At 47.8% G+C, this 12,374-nt stretch overlaps 1 protein-coding gene across 2 annotated transcripts in view; it reads left to right on the top strand.

Annotated features, from left to right (window-relative positions):
- Positions 1–12,374, top strand: part of Grik4 (glutamate ionotropic receptor kainate type subunit 4) — a 305,772-nt gene that overhangs the window by 233,162 nt on the left and 60,236 nt on the right. For both annotated transcript variants that reach the window (XM_036193270.1, XM_036193271.1), the window contains one exon: positions 1,417–1,620. In XM_036193270.1, the coding sequence (XP_036049163.1) occupies positions 1,417–1,620 (204 nt within the window). The remainder of the gene's footprint in view (positions 1–1,416; positions 1,621–12,374) is intronic.

Here is a 12,374-nt window from a genome sequence, read left to right as displayed (position 1 = left end):
TCCCATGACTTGACATTCTTCCATCTCTCTCCAGTCTAGCCTGAGCCACATGTACTCAGGATCCTGTCACATATCAAGAGAGAACCTGTCGCCGCCCTGAGTGTTCCTCGTCAGCACTTTATTCAGTTTTATGTCTCCGAAACCCCAGATGCTCCTCCATTACGTCTCATCTGACATACAATATCCTCACCCCAGCATCCAGACCCACAATCAGCCTCATTCATCTTCTCTAGTTCTCTTCTTAACCCTTTCAGCACAACCCATGTGCCAAGTACATTGGAGACGCCCAACGGTTCACACTCCTTCGCAGGTGGCATTGTGTCTGAGCATGCCTTTCCCTAGCCCATAATGGCCCAATCTCCACATATTTGTCTACCAGTGTTTCCACATCTGTCTGTCAAGGGCCCAGTGTGGATCTCCCTTCTCTGTGTCACTTTCTCTAGACATCTCACAAGAGTGGCCTGCCTTGGGTACAGTTGTTTATGTGCACGGTCTTTTTAAACTTTTAAACGGGGTCTCACTATGTAGACAGGTGGACCTTGGCCTCATGGAGATCTGCCTGGCTCTGCCTCCTGAGTGCTAGAGACATGTGCAGGATGCCTGGTTTTTGTTTTAGAATAATATATACCTTGTTATGACTTTATTTTGCTAAGTTTTAGCTACTTGGGAGTGTTTTGTTATACTTACTAATGTAGATTGGTTGTATATACTAATGTGCTAGACTCTTTTATATCAGTGCATGCATACATCATATTTGATCAAGTCCCCTCCCTTCCAACTCTCCTGTGCTCTCTCTTCCTGGCTACCCTGGTCGAATTTTAGATTTCTTTTTATTTATCACTTTCCAGTTTTGACAAAACAACAGCAGCAAAACATGTGATCCATTTCTTTCTGAATTGGAGTTATTTCTTAACATGATAACCTCAAGTTCCAGTTTTTTGGGTTGTTTTTTTTTTTTTTATAACAAATGACATGAATTCATTCTGCTTTATGGCTAAATAATACTCCCATGTGTGCATCATTTTTTTAAACCCATTTGCCTGTCTATATTCTTACTTAGCCTACTAAGTAGTATATTTGTATTCCTCAGCCATAGGTCTGTGAAGAAAAGGCAAAATGAGAGGGGAGAGGGAAGGCCAGATGATGACTTCCAGCAGTGTGAAGGGGTTTCACCTTGGCCTTCTGTGCAGTGGGACTCATGTGTGTTCCTGATAAGAGAATACCCTTGAAGGAACACTCTGGGGAGTGGGGAGAGGAGGGAAACTAACCAGCACCTCAAAGGCAGCCTGTTACCGAAGCTACATCCTTCCTCCTTTGCCATCGAGTCCCTGAGCTCCTGTGCCCAGCCCTTCCCATCCCTCCTGGCTGCAGCGCCAGGGCTAAGATGGGAATGACAGCTGCCCAGTTTTGCTGCAGGAAAACCCGTACTTAATGCTGAAGGGGAACCACCAGGAGATGGAAGGCAATGACCGCTACGAGGGCTTCTGTGTGGACATGCTCAAGGAGTTGGCTGAGATCCTCCGGTTCAACTACAAGATCCGCCTCGTCGGGGATGGTGTGTACGGCGTGCCCGAGGCCAACGGCACCTGGACGGGCATGGTTGGGGAACTGATTGCTCGGGTAAGGAGTCCAGCGGTGTGTGCTTGTGCAGGGGTGGGAGGGTGATGGAGGCATGGCATGTTTTCGTGGCCTCACTTACTTGGCCCGTCACTCTTAGAGTTAGTTGTCTATCAATTCCAGGACGCTTTGGTGGGTTGGTATGGAGCCAGGCACACTGGTGCTATGCTTCTGATGGTGTAACTTCTGTTCCAGGCTTCTCCCCAGCCGGCAGTGGAGCAAGTTAGAGTTGGACTTTGGGTTCTATTTTTAGATAATTCCTCTGCTTTTTCTGTTACTCTGATGGCTTGGTTGCTTGTTGTCAAAGCTTGGGCAGGCCCCAGGAGAGCAGCGGCCCCCTACACCGGCTGATTTTGATGTGTGGGAGATGTGGTAATACCTGGAGCTAAGGCTGAAGTGTCAGAGGTGTGGGTCACAGTACTGGTTAATTTGCTATTTCTTGTGTTATGTCCCCATCGTTAATGTCTGTTTACAGACCCAGAGCTAGGGTGTCCCTGCATGTATTGTTGGCTCTCAGGGTAAATGGGTGAGTTGATTGGAATTCAGATGAGCATCATAGAATGCCAGTCTTCTGTCAGGTTAAAGCAAGGGCACAGGAGCTTCTTCTGGGGGGGGGGGGGATCTTCTTTCCCTGGTATACACTATCAACAACAGTAAAAATGAACAAAATCGATGCTAATTCATTTTCACTGTCAGTGTCTCTACAGTTGAATTTTAATGGCCAGGACAGGTGGAGAGGACAGAATGCAGAGAGCATCGGTTTGGTCCTTATGTGAACGGAACTCTCATTTCTTCTCAGTGCCTTTCTCCCATGGCTTTCCAGCATGCACTCATGGTCCAGGGGCTCTCTGTGCAGTATCTACCGGTCTCCCGGGGATGTTTCCACTACTTGCTGTCCCCACTTCACATATGAGCAGTCTGAAGCTTGGAGAGCTTAGTGGCTTTATCAAAAGTCACACTGTATTAGTTAGTGCTGGGGTTTGAGCCCAGACCCCTTTCCTCATTGAATGGTAATCATGTGCTACCCAGAGTGTTGCCATCTGTGATGATGGCCCAGTAAGGTTATATTGCCTGGTGATATTGTAGCTGTCTTACTTTGCACACTACATATGATGGTGGTCTCATAAAATTATATTGGCTAGTGACGTCATAGGTCTCTTTGTGTACTCTGTGATGTTTATACCATGACAAAAATCACCTAACAACTCATTTTTCAGAAGAGCCATCTCCAAGATAAGTCCCATATGACTATAATAAGACTTTAATCCTTTCTATGTGCCAAACTTAAGATATAAGATAACATTTTTCTAATCCCTGTCTTTGAAACTATAAATACTACTTAGATTGTTGAAGCCGTATTTCCTGTCAATGACTACAAAGAGTTCTGTGTAAGTGAGAGCTATAGAAGAGGTATTTAAAGAGCTAATGAAGGAGATTGCTGAGGGCCAGGCCAGGAAGCATAGACAGTGTTTTCAGTGCCCCAGCAGGGTAAACCTCAAGCAGGGAGTTGTGAGCCACCCAGAGGTCCTGGGGTTCAGAGCGAGCCTGTTCAAAAGTAAGGGCTTGCTCACAGCTTAAGGCTGGGGATAGAAGGCCAGTGGGTCACCAGAAGCTTCAGCTTCAGCAAGGTCCCAGGATGTGGTCCTGTGAATGAGAATGGCCCTCACTGGCTCAGATATTTGAATACTTGGCTCCCAGTTGGTGGACCTGTTTGGAGAGGATTAGAAGGTGTGGCTTTGTTGAACGGATGAGATGTGACACTGGGCTGGGGTTTAAGGTTTCAAAAGCCCACACCATTCTCAGTCAGTTGTCTCTCTGTCTCATGTTTGTGGATCAGATGTGAACTCTCAGCTCCTGCCCCAGTGCCCTGCCTGCCTGCCAGCTGCCATGCTCCCTGCCATGATGATGGTAGAGTTTAACCCTCTGGAACCACTAGTCCCTGTTAAACACTTCCTTCTATAAGTTGCTTTGGTCATGGTGTCTCATCACAGAAACAGAAAAGTAACTAAGACACCAGGATCTTAGAGGTATGGACCCACCCTGTGTGGATGCAGAAAGGCAATGGGTGCTTTCTCGACAGTCCCAGACCCTCTCTGGAACACTCACCTTGGGGCTTCCCCATCAAGGCTCAACTTGGCCATTAGCCAACAGCAGTCTGAAATGTCAAGCCTTTCCTTTCCTCTCATCAATGTCCTTGGTCACCTTGAGCCCAGCTCTCTAGCCTCCACAGGCTGCCTTGTGTCTGGCAGGAAGACTTTGGGGATGGAGGAGTCACTTTACAGCCTTCTCCTTATTAGCCCCCTAATGAGCTGTGACATGGGCTGGCAGAGCGGGGGGGGGGGGGGGGGGGGGGGAGACCCTGGTACTCAAGGACATGTATCTCCATACTGAGTAACTCAGGCAGTCAGGCAGAGATCTCCAAATTCATCCCAGCTTCTCTTCCAACAAAAACAGGGCTGTGTTGATCTCATCAAAACTTGGGGACATCACACCATGTAACTAGTCCATTAACTCAATGGCCATTTATGTAATACTGTCTGCTCTTCGAGACACTGGAAGTATAGGAGACAACATAAGCATGGGCACTGGCTGCATAACTCCTATAACCAGGGAGAGAGGCAGAAGTCATGACTGCATATGATTGCATACAATTGTGAACTACAGTAAGATCCAGGGAGGCAGAGTATAGAATTACAGCAGAGCATCTAAAGAGAATGGGTCTGGTCTAGAGAGGTGGGGACCCTGATGAGTGCTAGCTTCCCGGGGGAGATGTCTGGACTGCCCTCTGGAGAATGAAGAGTAACTTCTGGCTAAGAAAAAAGAGCTTTTCATGTGGAAAGGTGTCTGGATGCCACTAGGGCTGACCCTGGGTGGTGCCGGACCTCACCTTCCCCAGGTTCTACCAAGATGTTCCCCAAGATACAGGAGATCTAGGCCCAGGTCCATCCTCCAAGAGCTTTCCTCCAAGTAGTACTAAAACAAAGGCTGGTATAACAGTGCCCCTCATGACACTGTTGGGGCCTCTGAAAGTCCACACTGGAGGAGACCTTAGAGGTAATCAGATCAGATCAGTCTCCTGCATATATGAGGAATTGTAGACTCAGAGAAATCAAATTAAGTGGTATAGGTAGTAAGTTCACAGCCTGAGCTATCTAATTTCAGTGCTCACGATCTGGGAGAGCACAGATCTCAGTGTCGTCTGGGTGTAGACAATGCTTTCAGCATCCACTCACCAGCTGTGTGTGCTATAGTGAGTTATTCTGCCATTTCCACTTGTTGCTTCACTGTACCAGTTTTCATCTGGAAGAAACCTTTTGTGAAAAGTTATAAACACACACACACACACACACACACACACACACACACACACACACACATTGGATACACAAGAAATATTTGCATTGTCTTGTGCCAGCTGCTCTGAAAAACTGAGGCTAAAGCCAAGGCCAGAACTTATTTATGCTGATTTCAAGAAGTGTAACTCCAGGGCAGCATGAGGAAGGGGTAAGGGTGGCCTGGTAGGGAAGGAACAGCACATGTCAGAGAGCGTTAGAGTGACACTCATCCACAGCTCTGTACCACAGTGGGTGCTTCAGATGAAATTGCTGTTCAGCAAACAGTACACAGCTGGGAGAGGGACCAGTGCATTGTCCATCCCAGCTCTTAATGCCTGGAACTCACATCACAGGACATTACCTCTTCCACTCTTTGGTCTGTGCACCAAAGTGCCATTAATGGAGTTGGGTCCCCAGGCACCAGTGGCAGAGCGGGAGGGTAGGACATATCTAGGGGCTGATCTGGTGAGTGGTGTGAGCCTGAGCTATGAGTCCTCACCGTCTTTAAGCCTGCCTGAAACTGATGAACCCTGAAGGTTTAGACACAAAGCGGTCCAGCATGTCCCCATATCTCAGCAGCCTTAGGAAGTCTCAGAACTAGAACTCCAGGCACACAGCATGAAGAGTGAGGGTCAGCAAGAGCAGACACCGTGCAGTTGAGAATACCACAGTGACATGGCCCCAACCACCAAGTTAGTGGTAGACCCCTGCTGAGCTCCCTACAGGGGGAAGGGAGTGGTCTTTTGTGAGTGGCTGTAAGGCAGCTACTGTAGGGTCACCATTCAGGAGGGACATCAGGAGTGGTGACAGGGATTCCCCAGGACCAAACAGTCTCAAGAATAAGCAGAAGCTGGTTAGGCCTGGAATGGTGTTCTGGGGCCATTTTGGCACACCAAGTTGAAGGGATGTGGTGTTGGGTGTCTGTGGACAGGGCTATCTTCCACATAGCCCTGGACAAAAAGTTAGGTCAGCGCAGCTGCAACTTCAGCAACACAGGAATGGTGGGGCATCAGAGGAAATCCTTATGGGGGCTTGGGACTCACTACAGAACCTCGGGGCTTATGGAGTAAAGAATATAGCAGCTATCTGCACAGCTGACTGAGACGGAGAGGCAGGATTATCTCTGGTGATGGCCTTAGAGCTTTGGCTTGTTACGACTTCCTTGCATAAGGCATTGCCAGGCACATGGAGCGTTGGTTGTAGGAGGGCATTTATACACACTTCCTATACATGTGTGAAAATCATCCCAGCATGGCTTTCGTGTAGATGCCACTAGTCTTGGGAGTATGTTGTGAATGAAAGCACAGAGGTTCACCGAAGCAGGGCCAGAAGGCCAGCACCCAGCCAGGTCTGTGTCTGAGCACAGGCAGTGAGGTTGGCTGTTTGGAGAACTTTGAGTTTGGATTCATTTTGCCCTCGTCAGCCATCTTCCAGCCCTGCTTGGGGAAAGGTAGGCACATTCATCAGAGGGAGCGCCCCCATCTAGCTTCATGGTTCAAAACAAAGTACCCCATTGGCATGCGGCCCCACATTGGCAGAATGGCACATTTAGGTTCAAAGAGAAAAGAGCTTTGCAAGGCTTAGATTCAAGGCTCATAAGCCTGGGACATCAAATAGCTCTTACCAATGACATTTTGACGAATTAAGTGTAAATGAAGCTGAAAGGCCTCGTTCCATCTCCCCTCCTGAGAAAGGACTTTGCCGGAGACCCAGAGAGGTGGCTGTCCGTGGCCTCAATCCACTGGGAAGATTGGTCAGAGACATTTTGCTGAACTGAAAGAAAATTCAAATAGTCCCCTGAGACCACTTTCCACCTTGAAGCCAGAGGCTATTTTAACTGCAAATAGGCCACAGAATTGTACTCAGCATTCTTTAACAGAAAGAAATTGATCCAGGCCCCCCAGATGAGTGTGCCACTCACTTTTTACCCCCTATGGCAGCCATGATGTGTGTGTGGGGAGGGGATACATTTTGCTTTGCTCTCCCCATGAAGGTTTGCTTTCCACATTGACTTGAATCGGGTAGAGCTGGCCTTGAATTATAACTCTACACTTCACTCATTCATCAAAATGCCTACTTCCTGTCAAGAACTGCTTAAATATGAGGAATTACCTGTAAAGGGTTTGGAATCTATTCAAAAAGGTAGACGAGAAAACTAAGAATTACTGCATAGTATGACATATGATGTATTGATAATAGCTGTAAGAAGGGTGTCATAAAGATAACGATGGCTAACACATGACATGTTTCCGGCAGAGTTGGGGGAATGAAACTCATGCTTGTTAAGCACACTACCACTGATGACACCCTCAGTTCACTAACTTAAACTTTATCTTTTTGGGTGTATGGTGGTGGTGATTGTGGGGTGTGTGTGTGTGTACATGCCAACAACTGTGTGAGTATTGATATGGGAGATAAGACAACTTTAATTGTCGGTCTTTACCTAACACCCTGAGACAGTCTCCCTTGTTCACTTCTGCATGCCCAAAGCTTGTTTGTCGGTGTGCTTTCAGGCGGTCTCCTGTCTCCACTCCCCACACCCCTGTAGAGGTGCACTGGGATTATAGACACACTTGCTGCTGTGTCTGACTTTTTACTTGGCTGTGTTAACCAAATCCTCACAATCACCAAATGTCCAGATGAGAAAACTATGTCACACAACAGTTGAAGAACTTAAGCTGGCTCACATGGGTGGTGATATAGGTCTGGCAGAGTATGAACAAGGTGTGGTGGTGAGTTAAGAGGCGAGCACACAAAGACAACTGAGCAGAGTAGAAGAGCCTATGCTCATCTGAAGTTTCGCTTGCTGTGGTTTCAGATACCCATTGTAAACCATGGGTCTGAAAATACAAAATTCTAGAAATAAATTGTTCACAAATTTTAGCATGATGAAATCTCACCTAGCGTGTCCTAGTTGATGAGGACATCTTTTTACTGAGTGTATCCACACTGTATATGCTACCTACCCTTTAGTCATTAACAATCATGTAGGTTATAAAACTATCAAATATGCCAATATTGGCATTCCTGCTGCCTTTATCTCCTTATTTTACTTAATAATGTTCCCAAAGCACAACTGTAGTGATATTGGCAATTCAGATGTGTCAAAGATAAGCCTTTCATAAAATACTCCCTGTAGGTGAGTGGGTAAAACTCTCAACTTAATAAGGAAAAAATATTGCATTCTGTGGCTGCTAAGATCTATGGTAAGAATGCACTCCTTGTCTATGTGACTGTGAAGGAGGAAAAAAAATGAAAGCTAGTTTTGTTCTTGTACCTCAGGCTGCAAAAAGTTACAGTCATAGTATGTGATGAATGCTTAGTGAAGATGATCAAACATTGTGGGACTCAGGATTCTGCACTGTTTCAGGCATCTGATGGATGTCTGGGGATGTACTCCTCTCAGCTAAGAGGTGGACAGTGAAGGAATCAAGAAGGATCATCTTGATAGAAAGGACATTCTAGCTGTTGTGGATGCTGAGATTCATTTAGTATCACGCTCTTGGCTCTGGACAACCATACTCAGGCATAAGAAGAGACAGAGAGGAATAGGTTATAGTCAGGAGCCAGTTGTGATAGGATTCTCATGTTTGGGTATGTAAACTACATTCAGACAGCTGGTAGAAGCTACTGACTGAAGAATGGGCAGTGTCTTAGTTAAGGTTTCTTTTGCTGAGACAAAACACCAAGACCAAAAGGCAAGTTGGGGAGGAAAGGGTTTATTGGGCTTACACTTCAGCATTGCTGTTCATCATTGAAGGAAGTCAGGACAGGAACTCAAACAAGGCAGGTTTTGCTCCAGAGGCAGAAGCTGATGCAGAGGCCATGGAGGGGAACTGCTTACTGGCTTGCTTCCCCTGGCTTGCTCAGCCCACCTTCTAATAGAACTCAGGACCACCAGCCCAGGGATGGTACCGCCTACCAGGGACTGGGCCCTCCTCCATTGATTGCTAAATGAGAAGACGCCTTATAGATGGATGACAAAGAGGCATTTCCTCAGCTGAGGCTCCTTCCTCTGATGACTTTAGTTTGTGTCAAGTTGACACACAAAGCCACCCAGTACAGGCCTTGAGGCATGACATCTTGACTTTGGTCCAGAAGTTACTCAGCAGGGGTGAGGCTGGATACCCTGTACACATCCTTTCATTAGACAGGTGCCCAGTGATTCAGGAAGATGACATGGACCCGAAGTGAGCAATACTGAGGATAACCAAGAGTCCTGGAGAGAGTAGAGGGATTTCAACCTGTAGATCTAAAACCAGTAGACAGGGGGAAGCTTCCATTTCATGTCCATTTCCAAGCATGATTTAAGGTTGTCTTGCCTCTTGAGGGAAGGGGAATGAGCAGGCTGGCCCAGAAAGCTCTTTCTGAAATGCTTTCTTTTTGTGCTTGCCAAGTGTGGCCCAGCTTGCAAACCGCGAAGGCCTGGGGAGAGAGGCAGTCCGTTTCGCTTGATTCATTATCCACAGACAGTTGGACCAGGGAATTAAAGGGCCAGGGGCATGAACCACATCTTGGATCATAAATACCTTCCATTTCCCTCCCCCACCCAGGCCTCCCTGCATGGCACTGTCTCGTTTGAACCCTCTAGAGGCTGTTTTAGGGCCCTTAAGTCCTTCCAGGTGTACTTGATTAAAAGCCAATAAAAACCACTCATGTCTGCTCACCTCCCCCTTTCTTCCGAATGCCAGCATGCACAGGGCTCTCTCAACGTTGCCATCACCAGGAGACGGGGCTTCATTTTGCACAAGACCATAGCAGGGCCTCCAGAGCCCCTGGTTATGGTGGAAGTTCATTCACAAGCTTTCAGAACTTTCCTCTACTCTGGCTTCCCTTGACATAGTCACAGAATAGAGTGGGGGCACCTCTGCCCCAGACATTTATTTGGTCACATCTCTTCCTAGCCCAAATCTGAACAGTGAAAAGGGAAAGGAGGAAGGGAGAGGGGCTGGCATCTTTTGTCAAGGCCAAATGCCAGGTAAGAGCTCTAGGCTCTGCGTTCTGTTTATCCACACATGGCTACGGGGCAGGGATGATTACCCTGTTCCACAAATGGGGACATGGGATCTTGGGGAGTTCCATAATTAACCCACATCCAGACACACATCATGTGGCCAGAGCTCAGATTCACTCTCTTCCTTCCCCAGTCTCATGGTCTTCCCGCTGCTCCATGGGGACGAGAACTGGCGGCTAATATAGAATGACTTGAATGGAGATTTCCTACCTTCTGCATCTGCATGTTAGGATGGGGAGGAAGGAATAAGCTGGTCCAGAACCATCAGTGAGGAAGCTCTCAGGGATCTGTTTGAGAGTAACATTTGATGGACACTTATGTCTGTAACCCCATATCTAGAAAGTGGGGTATTATGGTTTAATTGTAAAATGTCACCAGCACCCTGTGGCTGGAGGTATGTTTGAACTCTTGATCCCCAGCTGGTAGCGTGCCCTGGGAGGTTGTAGGTCCTGGGGATGTGGGGTTTAACTGGAGGAAGTATATTTTTAGGGGTGGCCTTTGAAGAGGATATCCAGACTTTGCCTGTGGTCTTATTCTCTGATTCCTGGCTAGTCAGGATGTGAGAGGCACCAGCCTTGTGTCCCTGCCATGAAGCCTTCCAAAGCACGGTGGACTCGACTCTGAAACTGTGAGCTGAAATAAACCTCCCTCCCATGAGTGGCTTCTGCAAGGGATTTTGTTACAGCGATGAGGAAACAGGCAGCATGGGTGGTTCTGTCATGAGCAGTGCCCCTCCCCCATTACAGACAGAGGAAATAGAGCCCTGGATGACTAATGCCTGGAAATGCCTGGTCTTGAAACCAGATACCTTTTCTGTGGGAGTTTTCCAACTGGAAGAGCAAACTAACCCTTGTCGGGTAAGTGATGTAGAGAAGGACCAGAGTATGCCATAGCAGAATGAAAGAACAGGAGCAGAAAGCTGCCTGATAGAGACCGTGGTCTGGCATCTCCTCGAGGGAAAGCATGGTTTCCCTGTGCATGTTGATCTCCTTCCGTGAAACACGACACACAGTCAAAGCACCACTAAGTTGGCAAGACAAGGTGCCAGGTGTCATAGGACAAGTCCTTCTTCGGCATTCTAGGGAGAACGTTCATTGGCCGGTTTATAGCAACCAGGCCAAGCGGCAGATGAGAGAGCATTCTGGGGATCAGTAAAAAGATTAATTTCACAGCTAGCATGCATCTGTCACTGTGGTAGGGTTTGGGGGCACAGGTGGGGGAGGGGGAGTCCTGTCTCTGGAAGCCTGTAGGTAGAGTGGAACGGAGGTAGGAGAAATAGCCAACACACAAACAAAATACATACAGGTGTGAGTACTTTCCAGAAAAGCCCAAACTGGACAGGACTGAGGAGGCTATCATTCTGCCACCTGAGAATACACACAGCTTGAACCTTCATCTCCCAGATAATGGGCAGGACCTGACCCTTTCTTGGGACTGTGGAGATCGAGGCTCAAAGACAGCAGCTGCAGGTCTGTGGAAAGGCCTCGGGTCTGGCCTGTGGGTCATTAGATCCCCTGTGTTGCCCGTTTCCCACTGAAGGTGTTGACCGGAGAAAGCTGAAGGGGCTTGCACTTTGCTTAGGTTCTGAGCTATCTCCGCAGTTTCAGACTGGGAACTTCTCCAAACCCCAGGGGGGCTGGAGGCAGCCTGGGAAATGTACCAGAAGAGTCACTTCACTGGGATTACTGCTGCCTTCCCCACTGAGTGCCAGCTCTTAAGGTGAGAGAGGAGTCTGTAGAGGAAATGCAGACGTGTTAATTAAGGCCCCCATAAGCCTTCTAAGGGATAGCTTGCTGCTAAACCGAGGAGATGGGCAGTGGCGGATCAATCTTGGGGCAGGAGCAAGAAAAGGGAGCTGAGAACAGTAGTGTCATGGTCTCCTCTAAGGATACCCTGGTCCCAGTCCTCTACCCACATGGCAGAGACAAGTGTGTCATCTGAATACAGAATCCCCGTGCACTAGGTCTGGCCTGATGTCATAACGGGTTTGAGACCGGTCTATTCAGCAAACAGGGCCTTAGACTCTGCCTTAGTCCCCAAATGACTTCTTTCCCCAACCAGTTTTAGGGATCCGCTTCTGGCTGCACCCTCAGCCTGTCTAGGAGGTTACTAACCCTGGTCCTCGTACTCTTCTGTCCCAAGAGTCAAATGTGATTCCTGAAGCTAGGTCCTTACAGGGCCTGCTTATGTACTTCCATCCTTGGTCAATCAGTACTACTTGCCTTTAGACTCAACCTTGGTTGTGGCTTCAAGCTGAATTTCACAGAGTTCACATTCTGTATACATAGAACCTTGAAGTACAGTGATGCCGGTTATATGTTGTCCAGGGAGTAAATACAGTCCCCAACCCAGCCAGTGCTCTAGAATCACCCAGCACGCCCTCTGCTGTGCAGTTGTATCCATCTGTA

The sequence above is a fragment of the Onychomys torridus genome, chromosome 7, assembly GCF_903995425.1.
Source record: "Onychomys torridus chromosome 7, mOncTor1.1, whole genome shotgun sequence".
In the NCBI taxonomy this organism is placed as follows: Eukaryota; Metazoa; Chordata; class Mammalia; order Rodentia; family Cricetidae; genus Onychomys; species Onychomys torridus.
This window is presented reverse-complemented; position numbering and strand designations above follow the sequence as displayed.